The sequence below is a fragment of the Haematobia irritans genome, chromosome 5 (genome assembly GCF_050003625.1).
Source record: "Haematobia irritans isolate KBUSLIRL chromosome 5, ASM5000362v1, whole genome shotgun sequence".
NCBI classification, from domain to species: Eukaryota; Metazoa; Arthropoda; class Insecta; order Diptera; family Muscidae; genus Haematobia; species Haematobia irritans.
Window position 1 is genome coordinate 49,113,915 of NC_134401.1, and position 26,913 is coordinate 49,140,827.

Genomic DNA, 26,913 nt, shown 5'->3' on the forward strand with positions numbered 1-26,913 from the left:
AAAATTGGTCCATATCGGTCCATAATTATATATAGTCCCCATATAAACCGATCCCTAGATTTGACCTCCGGAGCTCCTTGGAAGAGCAAAATTCATCCGATTCGGTTGAAATTTGGTACGTGGTGTTAGTATATGGTCTCTAACAACCATACCAAAATTGGTCCATATCGGTCCATAATTATATGTAGCCCCCATATAAACCGATCCCCAGATTTGGTTTGCGGATCCTGTAAGAGATGCAAATTTCATCCGATCTGACTGATATTTGGTACATGGAATTAGTATATGGTCTCTAACAACCATGCAAAAAGTGGTCCATATCGGTCCACAATTATATATAGCCCCCATATAAACCGATCCCCAGATTTGGCTTGCGCAGCCTCTAAGGGAAGCAAATTTCATCCGATCCGGCTGGTATTTGGTACATGGTATTAGTATATGGTCTCTAACAACCATGCAAAAATTGGTCCATATAATTATATATAGCCCCCATGTAAACCGATCCCCAGATTTGGTTTGCGGATCCTCTAAGAGAAGCAAATTTCATCCGATCCGGCTGACACACAAAAATTTGTCCATATCGGTTCATAATCATGGTTGCCACTCGAGCCAAAAATAATCTAGCAAAATTGTATTTCTATAACATAGAAAATTTTGTCAAAATTTTATTTCTATGGAAAATTTTGTCAAATTTTTTTTCCCATAGAAAATTTTGTCAAAAATTTTTTTCCCATAGAAAATGTTGTCAAATTTTATTTTTATAGTAAATTTTGGGAAAATTTTATTTCTATAGAAAATGTTGTCAAAATTTTAATTCTCTAGAGAATGTTGTCAAAATTTTAAATCTTTTGAAAATTGTGCCAAAATTTTAAATCTTTTGAAAATTTTGTCAAAATGTTATTTCTATAGAAAATTTTGTTCAAACCTTCTTTCTATAGAAAATTTTGTCCAAATTTTACTTCTATAGAAAATGTAGTCAAAATTTTATTTCTATAGAAACTTTTGTCAAAACTTTTATTTCTATACAAAATTTTGTCGAACTTAATTATATGGATGGATTATATGGATATGGACTACGTGGTATATATTACGGTATTACACGCAAAAAAATAATTCTTTCCTCCCAAACGAAATTTTAGACAAACAAAGTTTTTCGTTGATAGTGGAAGTGTATTTGGAAGAAAAGTATATACGTTTTGTGATACACGTTTATTCTTTTCCAATTTCATAAAGACTAACTCAAAAAAAAATCTGGCTAATTGCATTTTCCCTCACATCTTTCTCACTTCCACAAAGCTTTTTAGTTCTTAGCACCTTTTTTTATTTATACATAAGCTTCGGCCTGGCCGAATTTACAGCCGTATATACTTGTTTCCATTACTAAACTTTGGGTAGTTTAGTAATGGAAAAATTTCCTCTCATATTTCCGTGACTTTCGCTGATGATCTATGGAATTTAATCATTATAAATATTTAGCAGTTGAAACCATGCCAAAAGGTCAAAATTTCAAACAGAACTCAAAATGTTGCATATTCATACGCAAAGTGAAAATTGGCGTGCATTTGAATTTCCTTCTACATTTGGGTTTCCTTTTCCGTTTGCCATCCAATTCACGTTAACATAACGCGAAAACTTAATGCAATGCAATGCATTTGCAGGAACGTTGTTCATTTGCTTACATTTGAACTTTGTTACAATTTGGCGGCACGTGTAAGAGTCCCACAGTGATGGTACACCGATTAAACTGGTCTCTCTTTCCGTTGAATTTTAATCCGTGTAAAACTTTGAGTCACAAGTCTGTAGTCATGATGGTGTTCTCCTGTCTCTGAATGGTGAATATTTTTAATGAATAACTAATAAATATAATCAAAAGCTGTAAATGTTGTTATTTCCATTTTGAGTCTTCATTGTATGTTACTTCCTTTGACCTTTGGCTAATGTAAATTAAATTAAAATTTTCAATATTTTGATAATTTCATTTGGAGCATTTAATTACATTTGAGAGTGAATAATTTAATTTGGTGTGTCTTGAAAATATAGACACCATTAGATAGGGTGCACGAATGAAAAAGACTGTTTTTCATATGTTTGGCTATAAACATTATATGTTTGGAACACAAATTTTTAAACACAATATTTTTGAGTGCAAGCATATAATGTTCATAAACTAGCATAACATGTTTGGGACATATATGTTAATATGTTAGAACATATTATGTTTGGGACATAAAATGTTTGTAAATATAATATGCTTGGATGCAAACATATATTAATTTAGAAATAGCCTATAAACATATATGTGTTTAGTAGCTTGGAGCGCTATTTAACAGGGAGCGATATTGAATTAAGTTGGTGGTTGTTGCTTGTTATTACAAAATTAGCATTTTATTTTTCCTTGGGCAATTGATCAGCTACTTCTTTGATCCTTACAAACTGTGTGGTCCGCTGTTCGAATCCCCGTCCGGCAAATATGAATATGAATTGAATAATTTCTCCTACAATGTTTGTATTACAGAAAAAGGTGCTAAGAACTAAAAAATCTCGTGGAAGTGAGATAGATGTGGGGGAATATACAATTAGGCAGAAACAAAATTTTGAGCATTCAGTTCGAAAACCTATGTTGTTAGCACCTATATTACCTGTTTATTTTCATAATTCATTATGATTGTAAATATATAAATAAATAAATAAAATTTTGAGCACAATATTGTTTGGGAGATTTTTTTAAGCATATAATATTTTTGGGTGCAAAATGCTTCCAAACATATTATATGTTCACATAATAACATATTGTTTGTTGGAAGACAACATTATTGAATTTGGATGCAAAAATACAAAATGTGTGGAACTTAGACTACCCAAACATATATTGTTTAGACCAATATGATTTCAAACATATAATATATTGGAAGAGATCAAACATATAAATGTTTGGGCAATACCCAAAAATGTATATGCTTGAAGCAAAATATGTTTGGGAGTATATGTTACAGAAGCGATTTTTTGTGAGCGTGTGGATAGGAACCTAACTCCAGGTCGACTTTTTCAAAAATCAACTAAAGTTCTAATATTTTCAGGAAATATACGACTTACCTACCGTTACGTAATCGTTAGCACACCCGCTTCGCACTCAAAGGTTAATGGGTTCACTCTCAGTTTCGATCGATCATCATAAACATACAATCGGGCAACATATGAGAGGAGTTCGCTACAACCTAACCTACGCGGCAGTCCACAACAAAAATTTCATTTTTTTTCATGGTTCGACATTTTTCAAAATAGACTTCAAAAAACCTTAGCCTTCAGATTTACTTGAGAATAAGAAGGAACGATATCTTATGGCGGAGGTGGTCACTCCCTTGTTTAACATACTGCAAATACAGTCTAAATTATTCGAGGATGGACACACTATGATATTTTCACATTTGGACTAACTCTGTTGGACAAAAACTCTGTGTTTGGGATTCACATGCCCAAAGAATCATGGTTTCAATCCCAGTCTAGACCTAACACCAAAAAGTTTTTCAGCGGTGGATTATCCCCTCTAAGTAATGCTGGGGAAATTTCTCTAATTTGTGTCATAGAGCTAAACATCGAATCGGACAGCACTTATGAATAAAAGAGAAGTTCACCACTTGTGGTATCACAATAGTCTAAGTGCGGATAAAAAATAATGGGCTGCCACTATACCTGATCTAAAATATATCCCGATTTGTATAAAATACCCTCATCTCTTCTTTACTGATGGTATGAACACTGGAGCTTCAAAGGACTTGTCCACAAGAACAATCTGGGGACATAAACGCGAGTAAAACTCTTACTCAAATTCGAGGCTTCTAGAGCAACTCGGATGGGAATGACTATACATTCATTCCCATTCTAGTTACATTAATACATCGAAGGACCACCATTGGACACACCCTATCCTGGAAATCAGACCTCTGTATAATTTACTGCCAATAACATAGAGACTTGAACAGACAGCTGCACTCACAGCAATCATAATCGGAATCGGAAAAAAGTAGGCTTTGAACCGTTCAAATCCCCCGGGCAGGAAGAAATTACTCCAGAGGAAATGCAAGCAATGACTGAAAGAAATTTACCGTGATCATAATGACCCGAAAAGTGAAGGTCAGATTTGATCGAAACCCACGTTTCAGTGGTAGAAAACTTGCTCGTGAGCTGAAGTTTTCGCCAAAAAGGATGTAACACATCCCATAAAAAAACGGAGCCCAAAACATCAAAGAAGTGGTGCTAAATTATGTTAATGCAGAGAGTCTTAAATCGGTCATCATAAACATACAATCGGGCAACATATGAGAGGAGTTCGCTACAACCTAATCTACGCGGCAGTCCACAACAGCAATTAGCAATTTTTTTCATAGTTCGACACTTTTCAAAATAGACTTCAAAAAACCTCAGCCACCAGATTTACTTGACATTTGCAGGGAACAAGAAGGAACGATATCTTATGGCGGAGAAAGGGCCACTCCCTTGTTCAACATACTGCAAATAGAGTCTAAATTATTCGAGGATGGACCCACTATGATATTTTGACATTTGGACTCGGTTCACTGGGTTCACTCGGTGGACTGGGATCGACATGCCCAAAGGAAGTCTAAAATGGGGCGTGGCCGACTATATTATACCCGCACCACTTTGTAGATCCACATTTTCGATATCATATCAAATCCATCCAATACATTGGGTGCTATATATAAAGGTTTATGTTTATGTTATATTTAAATGTGAACCGATCTGGACAAAATTTGTTAGAGTTCTGCGAAATTTATTGACTTTAACATTAAGGCTAATGCCCTGGGGTGGAACACAATGTTAGTAAAAAATATGGAAAACATTTACATTTGAACTAATTTAGTGTCAAGTTCGCAAAAGTGTATTTATGATTTATCGGTCGATAGATATGTATTAGAAGAATAGAAAAATTGGAGGAAATTTTACAAGTTTTCGACTTAGCAGTGGCTTTTTTATTACGAAAATGTGGATATTTTGGTCATTTTTGCCCAAATCGGAAAAGGATATATATGGAAGCTATATGTAAATCTTAACCGATTTGCGTAGTGACAATGACATACCTACTCCCTGTGCAAAATCAGATTGCAACTATGACCTCTGTGGTAATACAAGTGAAAATCGGGAGAAAGATATATATGGGAGCTGTATCTAAATCTGAACCGATTTCAATCAAATTCTGCACACTTTAAGACACTATCAATTGCACTCCTTGTACAAAATTTAAAGTAAATCAGGCTGAAATTCTGGCTTCTGGGGCCATATTAGTAGATATCGAGCGAAAGATATATATGAGGGCTATATATAAAACTGAACCGATTTCTTCCAAAATCGATAGGGTTCTATTCTGACCCAAAATACATACTTGCGCCACATTTCAAGTCGATTGGGCTAAAATTGCGACCTAGACTTTGATCACAAAAATGTGTTCACAGACAGACGGACGGACATGGCTAGATCGACTCAGAGGCCGGCCCTGAGCAATATTGGCAAAGACACCATATGTTTATCTCGTCTCCTTCTGGGTGTTACAAACATATGCACTAACATATAATACCCTATTCCACAGTGTGGCGCAGGGTATAATGAATGTAACATGGGACTGTCATAGGACGGAAGTCCACAATTTCAACAGCCTTTGCACTGAATTTGCGTTTGACTTCAAATAATTTTCGAGAATGGTTCTAGCATTTTTTTGACAAAATTTAAATGATTTGTACCATTTTGCAAATTCTTACTGTTTAACGTATTTGAAACACATAAAGTCAAAATTACCAATTTAAAAAAAATCGAATTATAAACTGAACTCCCTATGTAGTTAAAATAGAGAACATCTTTGGGAGGACATTTTTGGAAGTGCTTTTAAAGTTGTGCCTTTAGAAGAATATCCAAATTTTTTGCAGGGATATTGAAAACTGAGCTTGGACTAAAGCCAATAAAGTTCCAAAAAGTGCTACAGCTCACCAATGCACAAAAATAGTTGAACTGAAAAGAGCCAAGGATTTGCTCCGCTTGCTCGAAAGTGAGCGAATTTGGTTTTCTCCGATGGGAAGCCATTCCAAATGAAACTGTCGTGTTTACTTGCCAAAGAGGCCAACTAATGCATACTGGTTAGCGTTCTCTATTTAGAATAATATAAATAAAAAACATGGAAATATATTGCGTTTTCCTTTGTTGCAATACATATTAATTTTTTAGGTTCCCAGAAGAAGCCCATAATTCTCACACACATTTCATTTTTGCGTTTTCGTTTTTTTTCTGAGTGTATGTATAGAAAATTCCAAGTTCCAAACTTATGCCTCTAATTTTCACTTTAACTTGTTTTCTAAATACACCTCCATAGTAAAATATTACGATCTTCCAACTGTATTTATTTTCCTAGATGGCTTGCCTTAAATCCCCCAACTAATCGATTTATGATGGCCAAGAAAAAAATTCCTACCAGGTAGAAATAGGTAGCAAAATACCAAGCAAAAATTAAGCGGCCGGCTTTATTAGAGAGAGAGAGAGCGAATGAGGTGAATGCTAAGAACACACAGGCAAACACAAAGAGAGACAATTTTGCAGAGATCATTAAAGAGTGAGAGAGCGAGATAGGTAAGCACAAACAACAAAACTCAAATTCAAGTCAAACGAGTTTCTATAGGCCTCAACAGGCACATTCGCTAAGGGATAACCATAAGGAAAGGATGTAAGCCACGGGCGTATAAGAACAAAAGAGCCAACAACAAAAACATACAAAACAAAGGATAATATATTAACAAAAAAAGTGGAATTGATATACAAGAGAAAAAATATTGATATATTTAAAAATACCAATAAGTAAAATTTAAATATGTTTGTATGTGCAGTGAAGCAATAAGAATTATTTTTTTATAACAAACCCGATAGTGGAATCTATACAGTTGCAAAACAAAATAAGAAATCAAAAAAATTTAACTAAAAATGGTGTTTTGAAACAACAACAAAAAAAATTTTCAATCTTAACACCACAAAAAGAAAAATAATAAAATATATTGTGCAGAGAAAACAAAAAAATAAAAATATATTTAAAAAAATAAAAAATATGAGTGTTTATTGATGCCATATATTTTAATTGAATTTGAAAAGAATAATAATATAGTGTCTATAAATATCTCCATTCTGAAATAGTTGAAACAACAACCCTTATTTGGTTTATTTTTACCTTAGTTTTTTGCCTTATGTGAATGTATTTATTTAACCATAAGTGCTATGCAAACATATGCGTGAAATATTCCCTTGCTGGAGGTAATACAAAAATTGGAAAAATACAAAAATAGAGAAGCATAACGAAAAACAAAAGGTGTGCGCAGGCGCAATTGTTTGATCGGTTCAAAATTTTTAACAACTGCCGATTGTCTGCCACTATTACGGCTGCTATGCATGGCAAGGCACACGGCTAGCTCTGCCTTTATTCATCGGAAGTTATAAAAACGACAGCTGCGCTACAACGGTGACAGCAGAAACAACAAAAACTATCCATACAAAAATAACTGCACGCAGTCTCACACACGCATACACACACATATCAATATATACATAAGTATACGCACAGGCTGCTTATTTTACGATACGGGATATTACGCGTGCTATTATTGATCGCTTCTTCGAAACCACGAGTGTAGAGACAATAAACGATTTACGATATGGCAATGTTAACAACATAACAGTCACTGTTACAGCTGTAAAGCAAGGATTAATAGCGATACAGTGTGGATTAGATCGAATTAAGAGTGAAGTGGATTAAAACAAAATAAGTGAAGTGGAAAACGATTGATCTCATTGGAAAAAAGTGATTTAGGAAAAAAAATCAGGAAAATTAGGAAAAATATTGAATAAGCCAAAATATCTATACGCAAGAAGATAATTAAAATTGAAGAATTTTATAAAAAAAAATAAATATAACAACATCTAAAAAATCGTTTAAAAAAATAAAACCTCATTCCCCTTGGAAAAGCAATTATCTAAAATAATAATAAGAAAAGTTAATTAATTAAAAAATAAAGCGGGGGAAAAATAAAATATCAACCATTATGGAATACCATTTAACATCTTCATGTCACCTGTTGATGATGGCCTTTATATTATTGGCCATTAGAGCACCAAATTTTCTCACAGCATGGCCTCATGATATTCATAATAATCATCAGTTACATCATGGCCATCATTCGAGTCACAATAATGCCAGAAACATTAGTTTTATGTCTACTGGGTCATCCTCGTCATCGTCATCATCTTCATCCTCATCATTGCCATCATCGTCGACAACTGGCTCTGACACCATATCATCCAAAACGACGGGTGTCCATCATAACGATTGGCGTCGCATGGAAATGATGGATTCAAATGGTCTATATATGTTGGAATGGTGGACAAAATCCAAGGATATATATTTTCGTGTTACTGTCAATACCCAAGGCTTTATTGGTTTGGGTTTTTCGCGTAAATCTGGGCGTATGGCTGGTGCCGATATGGTTTTATTGTGGGTTGATGATCGTACTGGAAAGGCCAATGCTTTGGTAAGTGAATACACTTTTTTTTTGGTTTATATTCCATTTTATTGTTACTGTTTATATTCTATTTTATTGTTTGCAAGTACATGGGACTACCTTGGTTAAATACCTCATTTTAAAAAAGGTAGATTTGCACAAAAGGTATGATGGATAGATATAGCCATAACTAATTATACATGCAAGTATGTTTATTTCTATTCTCTGCAACGAAATGTTAGGGTATGGTCACACCAGGCAAATATTTAACAAAAATGAGTGTCAACAATTTTTCCAGTAGGAGTTTTCGATATATTTGGATATAGTTTTGCTAGTGTGACTGTGGTGATGAATTCTTGTTCGATTTCTGTCAAATATTTGCCCAGTGTGACCAGGGTTGGCCTGTCACAAACTGTGACTTTTGCGACATACATTTGCGACGGTATAATACGTATGTCGCAAAAGTCGTAAACCTACTGTAGAAAATCAAATTTTGAATAGAAGAAATCCTGAACATTTTTTAATTTACTTTGACAGCATTCGCTGTGAGTTTCTGCAGAAATTTATGAAAGTTTTCCCATGGTCAAGCCTATTTTCTTAGGTGGTATCGAAATTCCCATTGGTGAGTGTGCAAAATACCATGGGGTTATATTGGACAGGAGACTGAACTTAAAGCTAAGAAAGGACGAGAAAATCCACGGTTACCCTGTACTCGTGCAAAGGCACTTCTTCGCACATACCATCGTCTTGGATATCATCGAATTCGCTGCCTAACTGACGCGACTAAAGTAATTTCAGTTTGCGACTTTTGTTACTTTTTCTACATTTACGACCCGTATGTGACGTTTACTACGTTTACAACTTTGCGACAGTCGCAAACCTAAAAAAGTTTGATACAGACCATCTCTGAGTGTGACTTTACCGTTAGACATAGTTCCTTTTTGAGGCATTTCTTTGAAGGAAAATATAACTCAACGCAAACTTTCATTGCTCGTGTTGCACATTCATTCGCTTTTATATAAAGAAAATGAACTTTATTTGTCTAAAAATTAATTTCAAAGAAAAGAAACGAATTCAAACGATAATTTTGTTTTATATTTTGAAAATGTTATTGGGAGCGTAAATTAAAAATGCGGGATTTTTCAAATATCCGAGAATTTATTCCGAAAATTTTTTTAACAGATTGATCAATCGAAGTATTTTCCATCGTTAGCCTCTCCTTTTTTCTATCTTTCTGGCAACATACGGCTAACGCGACTAAAAAACGACTCGTCTTTTGATTCAATACGCGAATTGATTCAATTTTTGGCAAAAATGCTGATCAGCCAGGTCATGCTCCATCGATTGGAACAAGTGGTAATTAAAAGAGGCGGTCTCTGGGGTAGGACTTCCCGTTTGGGTGTCTTCAAATACGTTTTTTGGGTTTTGCAACATGCCAAAACACCTCGTCATGCCTATACGGGCGTTGTTATTTATATGCCGGGATTGGGCAACCCTAGTGTTCCAATCTGCCAAGTGACAGCTCTATATATTTGTCCTCAGAACGTTTTGACATACGAACGCTATTTGTGTTGTTTACAGCAGATTAATCGCGCCCAATGGAATTAAATCGTGAACGTTTTCGTGCGATTATTTTTATAACTTTCAACGTGAATTAACCCAAGAACAGTCCATCGATGAACTTGATTCAATTTTTGGCGATAAAGCTCCATCAAGGACCAGTGTTCATCGAAGGTATGGTGAATTCAAACGAGGTCGTAATTCACTCCAAGACTGATTTCTTTAAGGTCGTCCAAAATAATCAGTTGTTGTTCCCGAAATCATTGATGCTCTGCGCCAACAGATATTGCAAGATCCTCATGTGACCTATCGTGAGAATATTAGAATATTAGTGAGACCAGCATAAATTCACTATTGCATTAACATTTGATCGCGGAAAAATTGTTCGCTTTGGAATAGTCAGTCACTCTAAAAAAGCTTATGTCGATTGATCAAAAAAAAAAATACTCCCAAAAATACGATTACGGTACTTGGAAACACGTCGACACCATAACAGGTGATGAATCGTGGATTTACGCGTATGAGCCCGAAAGTAAACAGCAGTCGAATGTTTGACACCTCAAGAAACGGTTGATGCGTTCAGGATGCATGTTTTGGAGATACCACAATCAATGGATTGTCGTAGTGGATCCAAATGTTATCACCAATAACGATGCGATGGAAAATTCCTTTCTTTTGTCGTGCTCCAAGCTGTTCGTAAGCAAAACAACGCCTTTCGAGGTCTCTTGTTTTCAACTTGTACGCTACCCAATTTCCTTGCTTCTGGATCATTCCAAATAGTTTTAATCGATGGGAAATGGCATAGTTTTTCATATATCTTTAAATAGTTCAAACTTTTACCACAAAAAAATGTATTGTTACAACATTTTTATTTTCGCCTTAAATAAAAACATTTTTATTTTAAAACAACAGTTCTTTTCATTTCTACCTAGCGCTGTTCTTTTACGCCGCAGTTAGGACACATTTTGACGTTTCGTGGTAGTAAGGCAATGTAGTACTATGTAATGGCACATGCCCTAAATCGATCCTTATGGAAACATTTTGAATGTAAGAGGTTGGCTGATAAGTCCCCGGTCTGACACATAGATGGCGTCGCTAGTATTAAATGCATATTATTTTTATATAGTACGAACCTTCAAATGATTCGTGTCAAAATTTGACGTCTGTAAGTCAATTAGTTTGTGAGATAGAGCGTCTTTTGTGAAACAACTTTTGTTATTGTGAAAAAAATGGAAAAAATGAATTTCGTGTTTTGAAAAATACTGTTTTCTGAAGGGAAAAAATACGGTGGAAGCAAAAACTTGGCTTGATAATGAGTTTCCGGACTCTGCCCCAAGGAAATCAACAATAATTGATTGGTATGCAAAATTCAAGCGTGGTGAAATGAGCACGGAGGACGGTGAACGCAGTGGACCCCCCGAAAGAGGTGGTTACCGACGAAAACATCAAAAAATCCACAAAATGATTTTGAATGAACGTAAAATGAAGTTGATCGAGAGGCCTTAAATATATCAAAGGAACGTGTTGGTCATATCATTCATCAATATTTGGATATGCGGAAGCTCTGTGCAAAATGGGTGCCGCGCGAGCTCACATTTGACCAAAAACAACGACATGTTGATGATTCTGAGCGGTGTTTGCTGCTGTTAACTCGTAATACACCCGACTTTTTCCGTCGATATGTGACAATGGATGAAACGTGGCTCCATCGCTACACTCCTGAGTCCAATCGGCTGAGTGGACAGCGACCGGTGAACCGTCTCCGAAGCGTGGAAAGACTCAAAAGTCCGCTGAAAAAGTAATGGCCACTGTTTTTTGGGATGCGCATGGAATAATTTTTATCGATTATCTTGAGAAGGGAAAAACCATCAACAGTGACTATTATATGGCGTTAGTGGAGCGTTTGAAGGTCGAAATCGCGCCAAAACGGCCCCATATGAAGAAGAAAAAAGTGTTGTTCCACCAAGACGCACCGTGCCACAAGTCATTGAGAACGATGGCAACAATTCATGAATTGGGCTTCGCATTGATTCCCAACCCACCGTATTCTCCAGATCTGGCCCCCAGTGACTTTTTCTTGTTCTCAGACCTCAAAAGGATGCTCGCAGCGAAAAAATTTGGCTGCAATGAAGAGGTGATCGCCGAAACTGAGGCCTATTTTGAGGCAAAACCGAAGGAGTGCTACCAAAATGGTATCAAAAAATTGGAAGGTCGTTATAATCGTTGTATCGCTCTTGAAGGGAACTATGTTGAATAATAAAAACGAATTTTAACAAAAAAATACGTTTTTCTTTGTTAGACCGGGGACTTATCAGCCAACCTGTTATGTTAATATTATTTTCGTTTTTCTTCCACCCGAATGTTGTAGTTGCTGCATCGTTTGTATGAAAGGTAGAATCAGACGTTTACAACAACGTTTGAAGTTTCTTTAAATGCGCTTGTGTGTGTTCATTACACACAGTTTTATAATAAAATCTTCGTTGGCCCAAAATATCGTTTCCCAGAAAAGAAATAATTCTTTGCATTCATCCTTTTCCCAAGAAACGCCTGAAAGCGAAACTTCGAAAAGATTTTGTCAAAATTGGCTCCTCAAACGTGCGCGAATATATGGACAGTCGAAGTCATATCGATTGAAGGCCGTCAAAATATATAATGTGGGGCTGAGATTAGAATTTCTGATAGACTTACAGATACACTTAGATTATCATCCATTATGGTACAATAATTGGTGTCTCATTTATGAGTGCTGCCCGAAAGTTTAACAGAAAACCTTGAATCGAATTTTTGACATCGATGTTTGTTGATTAACCGCATTTTTATCTTTTTCAAAATCGACCAATAGAATGTTAGGTTAGGTTAGGTGGCAGCCCGATGTATCAGGCTCACTTAGACTATTCAGTCCATTGTGATAACATACCACATTGGCGAACTTCTCTCTTATCACTGAGTGCTGCCTCCTTTTTATAGCCGAATGAATGAATGAATACAGAATGTTGCTTTTGTATAAAATCGATTCTTTTAACATCGTAAAAATCAAAAATTTCACTTTGAATAACAAAATTCAAATGTCCCAACCTAACTTTAATATACAAAAAATGAAAATTCTTTCGCTTCAAAACAAATAAAAAATATTCAATATTATTGAACAATAACCATTATTACATCATTATCTCACAATCAACCAAATGTGACCATTTTTAATCTTCAGCAATCTTATTCACACTTACCCCAAAGCCACTCAAATGGGTAGAAAAAAAACATCCGTTATTCACTTCATATCCTTGTTGAAAATACGTGTTTGTACACCATCGAATACAAAGGATTCACATTTGAAAGGCTTCATCTTGAATATGTAGAAAGAAAAAATCGCAAACTGAAAAAAGAAAAGTAAATCCGACCCGATTTCAACAATAGATGTATCTGATTTCACCCCCTTTAGATATTTGATATTATTCGTAGAGCACAAGGGGCTTCCGTTTCATGTACATAACCGTAACAATTTCATATTAAATTTGTCATATATTGATTTACTGCATACACGCAAAAAAAATTAATTTATTTGCTGCACTCAAAAAAAAGTGAACTCTCTATTTCACTAAAGCCAATTTAACTTTCGTTTAGTTCATGCAATTACTATGTTTGGAGAAAGTTTCATCTACTCTAATAATTTTTTGTGTACGTTAGTTAAATTAACTAAAACCGAGGAAAAAAATATACACAAATGAAGGATAAAGATTAACTAAATTCGTGTCTTCCACAAAATAGTTCAATATTTCTTTAAATTTGTAAATTTTACTACAAATACGTTCATCATGAACTTCGTATGTCACTAAAGACATTCTTGAAATTTTGAACTCCAATTTTTTCCTTCAAACTACAAAATTTTCTTTAACAAGTGAAAAAACTTAATTATGTCTAATAAATTTTCTTGAATTTATCGAAAAATATTAACTTATTTTTATGACATCGGCGTGATGCCAGCGTTTGTTATACTGTTTAGTTAAAATTTTCTAAAAATATTCAAAATTTTCTAAGATTAACCGAAATTTTTCTTCCTGGTGGGTTCACTGTTTTTTCAGTGTGAAGATTTAGATCAATGAAGTTTTCTTTCGTTCTTAATGTTGTTTCTTTCGTCGGGAAGAAATGCGGCAATGGGTGCCATAGACAATTGTACCAGTAAAAGAAACCTTCGTTGGTCTAAAATTTTGTTATGTAGAAAAGTATTATTTTTTTATGTGTACATAACATTAAATATGAAGTATCCTTTTTTATGTGAAATTCCTGGAGAATTTTCATAATACTTCCAATGAGTTGCAAAAGAGTAGTGTTTTTCAAACAAGGCATAGACCGAGGTAATCGAGTTTATCATAAGTTAATAAATGCAGAACAGGGATGGAAAATACACTTTTTAAGAAAGTACAAAAAAGGTATTTTTTTTTTGTGCGAAAAAGTACTTTTCACTAAATTTCAACAAAAATTCCAATGGAAGATTATTGTCAAGATCTCCTTCAGACTGAAGTTAAGGGAAACTAAAATTTTGTTTGTCAACTCCTCAATTTTAAATATTTTTTTACTTTATATCCGCTTACAAAGACTACCGCAGTATTTTAATCACCGTTGTCACAGTTGTACTTCATGCTACTTCATAAATTTTCTGTAGGTAAATAGAAATAAAATTTTGATAAAATTTTCTATAGAAATAACATTTTGATACAATTTTCTGTAGGAATAAAATTTTGACAAAATTTTCTATAGATATAAAATTTTGACAAAATTTTCTATAGAAATAAAATTTTGACAAAATTTTCTATAGAAATAAAATTTTTACAAAATTTTCTATAGAAATAAAATTTTGACAAAATTTTCTATAGAAATAAAATTTTGACAAAATTTTCTGTAGAAATAAAATTTTGACAAATTTTTTTTTTCTATCAAAATTTTCTATAGAAATAAAATTTTAGCGAAATATTTTGCCAAAACTATAGTACCATAAATCTGATATCGGATCAAAAATGTCTACACAAAAGGTACTAAAGCATTCGCAGCGGTACTGACCAGGGTGAAAAAGTATTGAAAAAAGTACTATAGTACTGCATTTTCCATCCCTGATGCAGAATATAATGAAGGAATAAAGGAGATATATGGAGGGACATTTATTTTATAATAGTATAGTTTTTTGTATAAGTCTAACATACAATATAATCACCGTAGTGCAATGGCTAACATGCCCGCCTTGCATGCAAAGGGTCCTGGGTTCAATCCCAGTTTCGACCGAATACCAAAAAGTTTTTCCCTCTAAGTAATGACATTTCTGAGTGTTTCAAAGCCTCCCTAAATTTTTTCGCCGTAATGTGAAACGCCGTACGGACTCGGCTATAAAAAAACAGGTCCCTTGTCATTAAGCTTAACATTCCCAGCAAAACCTGGGAAAGTAGTTCAGGTGAAAAACTGCTTACCAAGAGCATTTGTGCCATACCCTCAAGAATACCGCATACTTCAGAATAATGACTCACCATCACTGGATGCTTCATTGACTTTACAAAAGCCTTTGACACCATACGACACGAAGTAATATTAAAAGCACTGGATTGTAAGAGAGTTCCAACAAAAATAATCCAACTAATAGCTTGTACGACAGGGTAACTTGCCGACTACGATACGAACAACAACTTAGTGACCAAATAAAAGTTGAGATAGGTGCACGTCAAGGATGTGTCCTCTCACCACTCCTCTTCAACATGCTTCTCGATGTAATAATATCACAAGTATATCACAGTCATAGTGGAATAACCAGGGGACTACAAGTAAACCTCTGCGACCTCGACTATGCTGACGAAATTTGCCTTATTGCGCATAAGGGCACGGAAATTCAAGGAATGCTGAACGATCTAAATAAATATGTGGCGACTGCTGGAATGTCTATAAATATCAAAAAAAAACAAAGGTCTTGCGAATTAATGAGAGCAACAAGGAAGTTAATTGACAATTGGGAAGTATTATAACATACGAATGTACCACCGAGGATATAAAATGCCGCCTCAACAAGGGCCAAGCCGCTTTCGCGTCCCTAGGGAAGGTACGGCGCTCAACATACATATCGAGGAACACGAAAATTAAAATCTTCAAGGCCAGTATAAAGTCAATAACACTGTATAGCTGTGAGGAATGGAATTACGCAAGTAAAGAATTATAGGCTATTCAAGTGTTCACTGCCTAAGGAAAATAGTCCGAATATTTTGGCCAAACACGATTACTAACGAAGATCTATGGTTTACCACCCATCGTTTTCCATTTGACCACATTTCTCTGGAGGGAGCAACTTCCACACATTTTTCTAGGCTACCATATGTATTGGAAATCCCAACACACCTTAAGAAGCGATGCAAATTCAGTGCAACGGCTGTTGAAATGGTGGACATCCGCCCTATGCGCTCCAATTTTGCCCCACTTCCCGATCAAAAAAGAACATTTTCCCTACTTTTTCGGCGACGCTTTTTTTCTGGAGATTTAAGAATGAGGGGGCTATTTTTCTTCAAAATATTCCCCATTAAGATTTATACACTTACGAGTATGCATGCGTTTGAACCACCCTACGGGAAATAGATCATCCACAGCACCAGTACAGGACTAGTCCCTGGTGTGTATGGACCAGTCCCAGTTCTGGTCAAAACATATGGAAGGGACCGGTCACTTTAGGTTAGGTGGCAGCCCGATGTATCAGGCTCACTTAGACTATTCAGTCCATTGTGATACCACATTGGTGAACTTCTCTCTTATCACTGAGTGCTGCCCGATTCCATGTTAAGCTCAATGACAATGACCGGTCACTTTAATATGGCTTTGTCATTGATGGGGTAAATTTACACTTTACGACACGTCTTAGAGTCATTCCAAAGGACACGTCCTGGGAAAATTTAGTAGGAGCACCCCATAGACATTTACTCATGAACCAGTCTCGTACAAACTATTGAGAATATGTTTCCTTTTTGGCACGAATCGCATCAGAAGGGAAACCCATTCGAACTATGTTGAACAATAGGTTATTCTGATAATCGTATTTCACTAAATGTGTATATCCAATAAGATTTTAATTTTAAGCAAGTATGGAAATCAATAAATTATGACTATTTAAAATTTGCGACAAACGGGAGCATCGTTACCAGTCCTGGGAGCCACCGTGGTGCAATGGTTAGCATGCCCCCCTTGCATACACAAGGTCGTGGTTTCGATTCCTGCTTCGACTGAACACCAAAAAGTTTTTCAAGTTTTCCCACCTCAGTAATGCTGGTGATATTTCTGAGGGGTTCAAAGCTTCTCTAACTGGTTTCACTGCAATGTGGAACGCCGTTCGGACTCGGCTATAAAAAGGAGGTCCCTTGTCATTGAGCTTAACATGGAATCGGGCAGCACTCAGTGATAAGAGAGAAGTTCACCAATGTGGTATCACAATGGACTGAATAGTCTAAGTGAGCCTGATACATCGGGCTGCCACCTAACCTAACCAGTCCTGTGATTTGTCCGTCAGTTGCAATTTGCACAAATTTCCCGTAGGGCAATTATCGAATCACTTTTGCCATTCCCATTGAGATATCTCCAAAACATTCATTCTGAATGCATCAACCGTTTCCTCAGGTATCCAAGAGTCGACTGCTGCCTTTTGCTTTCGGGCTCATACGCTTAAATCCACGATTTATCAAGAAATCACGAAGTGTTTCGAATCACGGTCATTTTTGGAGCATTTGGTCACCTCAAACATGTTTCATGGCAGCCCTTTTCATGAATAATACTTTAAAAACATTTTAATTTTAATTATACAGCTGACTCATAAAGACAATTGATACAAAAATTTTAGTTTAAATAATAAAAAATAACTGTTCATTATGCGCTTTATAAAGATAATTAATTTGCCAATCAAAGTGCATGCTTGAATGATTTTTCACTATTCATTGAAGGAGAAAGAAATTCCAAAACTTTTGATATACTGGAAATTCCAAAGGCTCTTAAGTCTTTGATGAAAGTTGATAATCATATATAATGGAATGGCGATAAAAGCCTTTCAAATAAATTTCCTTTAATTAAAAAAGCTCTTCGTTGTCTGTCTTGCTTGAAATCACATTAATCACATCATAAATACTTACCTTTACTCAATCCTAGCTATTTCCCTGCCCCTCCTGACATTGCAGAATGTGTAGCATTTTAGTTAAAGATAAAGAAAGAGCCGCCTATTAATAAACCCATCAATGTTAAATTTGAACAATTTATGACATGTCACATAGAACTGCGTCAGCAAAAGCCTTTGGCATACATTCAGGCGTTAAAGCAATGGACAATCCCCTTCATATGAAAAACAAAAACGAAATCAAAGTCATAATAAATTACTTAAGCAAGCAATTTATAACATTGGTGAAATACTTTTTCTCTCTTGTTGTCGATTGGAATTTCATTTTGCCACGGGGATATAATCGCAAGGTCAGTGGACTAATGAAATTGAATACCCATAAAACAAGTAAAATAAGATACATTTTATAGCCTTTGTAACACATAACCATAGCAATACTCCATGAAGTAGGCAGTCAATATTTTAAGCCTAAAAGTAGGCTAAAGAATCACGTACAAAATCAATGAATGTCTAAAGTAGACAATGAATTATATTGAGGGATTTTGCAACCACACTAGACTCTGAAGAGGTGTTTCTGTGTGCGTGTGTTTGAGGAGGATGTTTCTCAAACTACTGATTAATTAACCAAATACATTTCAAACTTTTCACCAAGCCTCTTCGCATAAATTGAGCTGTTTGCACCACAATTTCCAAGGTTAATCTCATCAATTATTCATTAGAAAATTCAATTTATTTATGTTACAGCTGTTGTTTTCATGTTTTGCGGCAAAAGATTTTTGCCTTTTGACATTTTATGTGTAGACTTTGATTTTTGATATTCCATTCACTTCAAAGTAAATCAAAACTTAATATCTTTTAATAATGTGGTTTTTCTGAGCAAGGTTGTAAAACATACATCACCAAAAAAAAGAAACAACAAAATAACTGGTATCATAAAATATTCTTGTAAAGGGTGATTTGTTAAGAGCTTGATAACTTTTTTAAAAAAAAAAAACGCATAAACTTTGCAAAATCTCATCGGTTCTTTATTTGAAACGTTAGATTGGTCCATGACATTTACTTTTTGAAGATAATTTCATTTAAATGTTGACCGCGGCTGCGTCTTAGGTGGTCCATTCGGAAAGTCCAATTTTGGGCAACTTTTTCGAGCATTTCGGCCGGAATAGCCCGAATTTCTTCGGAAATGTTGTCTTCCAAAGCTGGAATAGTTGCTGGCTTATTTCTGTAGACTTTAGACTTGACGTAGCCCCACAAAAAATAGTCTAAAGGCGTCAAATCGCATGATCTTGGTGGCCAACTTACCGGTCCATTTCTTGAGATGAATTGTTCTCCGAAGTTTTCCCTCAAAATGGTCATAGAATCGCGAGCTGTGTGGCATGTAGCGCCATCTTGTTGAAACCACATGTCAACCAAGTTCAGTTCTTCCATTTTTGGCAACAAAAAGTTTGTTAGCATCGAACGATAGCGATCGCCATTCACCGTAACGTTGCGTCCAACAGCATCTTTGAAAAAATACGGTCCAAACAGTGCATTTTTCGAGATGCATGGGCAGTTCTTGAACGGCTTCTGGTTGCTCTTCACTCCAAATGCGGCAATTTTGCTTATTTACGTAGCCATTCAACCAGAAATGAGCCTCATCGCTGAACAAAATTTGTCGATAAAAAAGCGGATTTTCTGCCAACTTTTCTAGGGCCCATTCACTGAAAATTCGACGTTGTGGCTCGTTAGTAAGTCTATTCATGATGAAATGTCAAAGCATACTGAGCATCTTTCTCTTTGACACCATGTCTGAAATCCCACGTGATCTGTCAAATACTAATGCATGAAAATCCTAACCTCAAAAGAATCACCCTTTATAAGAATGTAAGTTATACAAACACAAACATATGGAGACTATTGAAATTTTACTGCAATATATTATTTGATCATAAAGATAACCACAAAGTTAACAAATCCCTCGCCCATATATCTCTTGAAGTTAATAAAAATGGAAAAAGGCCTTCTAGGAAAATAGGGTGTTACATTGGAGTAAAACAAAAAAGGATTATTATGCTGATTTCTTTTTTTATGCCAGAGTGTTACATTGATATTACAAGAATAGGAGTATAAAAAACGGCTTGTTTTATTAATTTCTTATATTATTTAATTTAATGTTTTTAATGGACTAATTAAAAACATAAAGTTTTACATACACCCTCAAAAAAAATCGCTTCTCTAACATATGTTCCAAACATATTTCACAGGAAGCACATATATTATTGGATACTGCCGAAACATTAATATGTTTGTTTTATGTGAGCATATTATATGTTTGGAAGCATTTTGAGTCCAAAAATAGTATATGCTTGAAAGAATTCCCCAGAGAAGATTGTGCTCATTCCCTCACATAATTTTCACTTCCACGAAATTTTTGAGTTCTTCGCATCTTTTTCTGTAATACAAATATGTCGGTTTTTTTTTTCAAATGTCTATTCCAAAGATTATCTGATTTCCCAAGATGTCTAAATTCTTGCCCTTTTTTTCTAATAGGCTCATGAGTTTAGGTTCATACATGTATGAGAGCGTTGGAAAAAAATTGGGTATGATGTTACGAATCTAAAAAAGAAAAGAAAATGAAAAATTTTCAATTTGGTTAATAGGACTGTTCCTGCACTCTTTTCATTCAACATTTATGCCAAAAGAAATTACTTCAAGTAAATTGTGTTTATTTTTATTTTGTTGAGTATTTATTGGTACCGTATCTTTACAAATTACATTGCCATATAGGACATAATGACTAATATGGTTTATTTATAATTATATGACGATAAAAATGGCAATTTTAACGGCTAAACTGGAACTTAATACCCAGTCATTAAATCATTAAGATATGTCTATTATGCTCCCTGGTGTTCTTTCTACGTTAAGTTTTCTACAGTTTTTCTGAGAAAATAGGAATTTTTACTTTACAGTTTTAATTTTGGAAACACGCCCGTAGTAGCGGCCAATTCAAAATGTTTCCCTCTTTTAACTTCTTTATTTGTCAATTGTTGTTTTTTATCTCTTTTTGTTCGTGTTTTTGTCTAAACGAAAAATTTTAGAGTCACAAATTATTATACATTATTGGTCCCCCGAACACAGCTATTTAGACACATGATTGTTACGAATACAATTTTAAAGAGGAATTGGAGAAAATGTTGCAAAGAAACCTTCCAACAAGCAAAATAGATAACGAACGTGTGTGAACTTAAAGTCGTGCACTTTTATCTAATCAAGAATAAGAGGCAATTTGGACATCTTGTTATAATCTCAAAGTCTTTGGTCTATTCTCTTGGTTCCGAATGTCTATTCTCTTTATTCCGAATACTCATTCTAATATTCAACTTAAATAATATTTACACTTAAGCATATTAAATTTTTGGCCTTATCATGAGTTTTCCGAAACAACATACAAGCGGTTTCACAGAAATTGCTCTCATTTCATTCTCTCGCTGGTTTCCATCTCTATTTCTTTCTCTATACTAACTCTCTCTCTCTGTCACTCTCTGAATAAAGTATCACAACATATATATGTTTACTCGAAATTTGTAAATTTATATATGTTTACATTCACACATATTATTTTTATGAAACATTCATTCCCAAACATAATATATTCTAACATATTAACATATGTGTTCCAAACATTTTGTGTTAGTTTAGGAACATTACATGTTTGCACTTAAATATATTGTGTTTAAAAATTGTGCCCGAAACACATTTTGTTTATATCGGAACATATGAAAAACATATTTTTCTAACAGTGTAGATATCACAAAAAAAACTATATATAGAAAAGTTTTCTTTTTATTCTTGTATTATGTCATTGTGAAAAATAAAAAAAACTTTGGAATAACAAAATATGGAATAACACCTCTCCATAATATTATATGAATTGGTCAATTAAAATAAATCCAGAAAAATTGTTGCATTATAGCCTTTCTAAAAAAGCTTTTAAAGTTATTGGTGTATGCAAAAACTTTTTAGCATTTTTTTAATATGTCAGCATTTATAAATTCATTCAATTCTAGTAAACAAATATTCGTAGTATATGAGAGATTATGTATTGTTTTTAACATTACGATTGTCATACGATTGTAAATATTAAATCCACATAAAAAATTTTGTGTAAGCTTTTTGAATACTACCAGGAAGTTCTTAGGTAGCCTACATCGAGAACATTTTAATTATTTTTTTTTTATTTTCTACGTTATGCAAAATGGAACAAATGGAAAATAATGTGTGTGAAGATAAATTCGAATTTGAAATTTGCAGCAAAAACTTAGCCGAGACACAAACCACAACCAAAAATATTTTTCGAATTTGGATTTTTAGTATTTTGCCTATTTTTCAAAAACTAAGCCGAGTGCGGTATAGAGACTAGACTCATGGAAAAGGGCTTTCCAATTTGAAGAAGAAAACAGACCACTAGGTCCGAACATTTCCATTGTCTTAATGAACAATTTTTGTTATATCAATAAAAAAAATATCGTTAGTTAAATTTCCATGATTTTTTTGTTTTGTGTGAACCGCGACACATCTTTCGTATCATCAAGATCAAGTCGGTTGAATTGGGCTACGCTGGTAGAAAAAGCTTCATTATATTATTGAAATGTGTCGTTAAAAAAATAAAAAAAAAAAAACAAAAACAAGTATATACGGCCATAAGTTCTTAACATATGTACCCTCCACCATGGATTGCATAGAAACTTGTACTAAAGACTGTCATCCACAATCGAATTACTTGGGTTGCGGTAACACTTGCCGATGGCAAGGTATCTTAAAACCTCCTAACACCGTCTTCTAAATTGCAAGTTAGTCAATAGGGGGTATATATTAAACAAAAAAAGGCCGATTAAATACGTAAATAATTCAGTTTGACAAAAGTTTCTATAGCAATAAAATGTTGACAAAATTTTCTATAGAAATAAAATTTTGACAAAACTTTCTATAGAAATAAAATTTTGACAAAATTTTCTATAGAAATAAAATTTTGACAAAATTTTCTATAGAAATAAAATTTTGACAAAATTTTCTATAGAAATAAAATTTTGACAAAATTTTTTATAGAAATAAAATCCAATGAAGGACTGGGGAATTCTTCCCACTTAAATATGAGCTAAATTATTAGTTTTTGTACCCAAAAGAATAGCAACAACCGAATTCCAATTACACCCATCAACAAGAATGCAGCAATTTTAAATTAAGCCAAATGAAGTTTCAACAAACCACAAAACGGCAAATAAAGCAACTACAGGGATTGATGGCAACAACAACAATAACAATGATGTGAAGTCTGAATAAGATTTTCCACTTCCACAAAAGTTGAAGACACCACCAGTAATCATAAGTTTTGTTGGGTAAAGTAATAAAATTTTGACAAATTTTTCCATAGTAATAAAATTTTGACAAAATTTTCTATAGTAAAAAAATGTTGACCAAATTTTCTACACCCTCACAAAAAATCGCTTCTGTAACATATACTCCCAAACATATTTTGCTTCAAGCATATACATTTTTGGGTATTGCCCAAACATTTATATGTTTGATCTCTTCCAATATATAATATGTTTCAAAGCATATTGGTCTAAACAATATATGTTTGGGTAGTCTAAGTTCCAAACATTTTGTATTTTTGCATCCAAATTCAATAATGTTGTCTTCCAAAAAACAATATGTTATTATATGAACATATAATATGTTTGGAAGCATTTTGCACCCAAAAATATTATATGCTTAAGAAATTCTCCCAAACAATATTGTGCTTAAAATTTTATTTATTTATTTATATATTTACAATCATAATGAATTATGAAAATAAACAGGTAATATAGGTGCTAACAACATAGATTTTCGACCTGAATGCTCAAAATTTTGTTTCTGCCTAATTGTATATTCCCCCACATCTTTCTCACTTCCACGAGATTTTTTAGTTCTTAGCACCTTTTTCTGTAATACAAACATTGTAGAAGAAATTATTCAATTGTATGATTTTTTTTTATTTTAATTTTACCTTTTGCCGGACGGGGATTCGAACAGCGGACCACACAGTTTGTAAGGATCAAAGAAGTAACTGATCAATTGCCCAAGGAAAAATAAAATGTTAATTTTGTAATAACAAGCAACAACCAACAACTTAATTCAATATCGCTCCCTGTTAAATAGCGCTCCAAGCTACTAAACACATATATGTTTATAGGCTATTTCTAAATTAGTATATGTTTGCATCCAAGCATATTATATTTACAAACATTTTATGTCCCAAACATAATATGTTCTAACATATTAACATATATGTCCCAAACATGTTATGCTAGTTTATGAACATTATATGCTTGCACTCAAAAATATTGTGTTTAAAAATTTGTGTTCCAAACATATAATGTTTATAGCCAAACATATGAAAAACAGTCTTTTTCATCCGTGTATAGAAATAAGATTTTGGTAGATTATTTTTGAGGATCGGCTATATATAACTATAGACCGATATGGACGAATTTTGGCATGGTTGTTAGCGACTATATACCAGCGCAATATACCAAATTTCACCATGTACCAAATTTCAACCGGGTCGGATGAATTTTGCTCCTCCAATAGCTCCGGAGGTCAAATCTGGGGATCGGTTTATATGGGGGCTATATATAATTATGGACCGATGTGAACCAATTTTTGCACGGTTGTTAGAGACCATATACTTACACCACATACCGAATTTCAGCCGGATCGGATGAAATTTGCTTCTCTTAGAGGCTCCGCAAGCCTAATCTGGGGATCGGCTTATATGGGGGCTATATATAATTATGGACCGGATCGGATGAATTTTGCTCCTCCAAGAGGTTCCGCAAGCCAAATCTGAGCGTCGGTTTATATGGGGGCTATACATAAAAGTGGCCCATTTTCAATACCATCCGACCTACATCAATAGCAACTACTTGTGCCAAGTTTCAATGTGATTTCAACAGACGGACGGACGGACATGCTCAGATCGACTCAGAATTTCACCACGACCCAGAATATATATACTTTATGGGGTCTTAGAGCAATATTTCGATGTGTTACAAACGGAATGACAAAGTTAATATACCCCCCATCCTATGGTGGAGGGTATAAAAATAGCCAACGGGGTTTTCCTCTATCCTGGGTCTGACCAACAGCAAACGGAGAAGGCTCCTCGGAATGCACCTTATCCAACACTAAAATACGGACGAAACAACACGTACACTGATGTGGCAGCCACTGGCCAATGGGTAGAATCCATCGGGTCAATCCGGTACGAACAAGATTGGCTTGGTGCGACTTTTCGTTTCGTTTCCAAACTTGAAAAAGTCAATCGCCGCCAACAAAATTTGCCGCCAACAAAATTTGTTTCATTGCCATAGTGAGTTTTGAGTATGAAAATGTTCATTAATGGTATGAAATGTTTTGATATTTGATGGAAAAATTCTTGTAATTAAAAAAAGCTGCATTGTACACTAATAGAAAAAAGTTTCGTTATATTAACGAAATGTGTCATTAAAAAAATTTGTTGGTCATGTCTTCGAATCATTCTCTCGGAGACGTCAACTGGATATGATCTATCATAAGTTGCTACTATACAAATTTGATGTTTTGGGTTTTCCACCTATCCTTCTCCGCTGGATCGATTCCTACTTGCGTGGTAAAACTCAGAGAGTTGCATTTAAGGATTGCTTATCTACGCTTATAAATGTGACATCTGGCGTGCCTCAAGGTAGCCACTTAGGACCTGTACTGTGTAATCTATATTTGAACGATCTTCCGTCGGTTATCGTATCATCGAGGATTTTGATGTACGCAGATGATGTTAAGTTGCTTTTTTCACTTAATTCTGCTAGATATTCTTTCCTTCTTCAGGATGACATTGACAGACTAGTCGAATGGTATACTTCTAATTGTATGGTACTTAATAATGTGAAGTGTAAGAAAATGACTTTTTCCCGTAGAGTTTGTGAACAGACTGAGTACTGTATTGGGAACTATAAGCTGGAGAATGTGCTGAGATTTAATGATTTAGGCGTTTTGTTGGATTCCAGGCTTGACTTCGGTCCTCATATTGAGGAATGTGTGAATAAGGATAAGGGTGTTTTGGGTTTCATTAAGAGATGGTCCCAGGAATGTGTGAATAAGGATAAGGGTGTTTTGGGTTTCATTAAGAGATGGTCCAAGGAATTTGTTGATCCTTATTTGACGAAAAGGCTCTTCACGACTCTGGTTAGACCGATAACCACCGTGGGAGCCACCGTGGTGCACTGGTTAGCATGCCCGCCTTGCATACACAAGGTCGTGGGTTCGATTCCTGCAACGACCGAACACCAAAAAATTTTTCAGCTGTGGATTATCCCACCTCAGAAATGCTGGTGACATTTCTGAGGGTTTCAAAGCTTCTCTAATTGGTTTCACTGCAATGTGGAACGCCGTTCGGACTCGGCTATAAAAAGGAGGTCCCTTGTCATTGAGCTTAACATGGAATCGGGCAGCACTCAGTGATAAGAGAGAAGTTCACCACAGTGGTATCACAATGGACTGAATAGTCTAAGTGAGCCTGATACATCGGGCTGCCACATAACCTAACCTAACCTAACCTAGGCCGATAACCTAACCTAACCTAGGCCGATATTGGACTATGCGTGTGTTGTCTGGTCACCCAGTTATCGC

The 26,913-nt window shown here is 34.7% G+C and overlaps 1 protein-coding gene across 1 annotated transcript in view; it reads left to right on the plus strand.

Moving 5' to 3' along the window:
- The first annotated feature begins 6,723 nt into the window (after positions 1 to 6,723).
- Positions 6,724 to 26,913, plus strand: part of LOC142240434 (MOXD1 homolog 1) — a 121,425-nt gene continuing 101,235 nt past the window's right edge. The window contains exon 1 of the mRNA XM_075312140.1: positions 6,724 to 8,573. Coding sequence (XP_075168255.1) covers positions 8,088 to 8,573 — 486 coding nt within the window. The 5' untranslated portion in view covers positions 6,724 to 8,087. The remainder of the gene's footprint in view (positions 8,574 to 26,913) is intronic.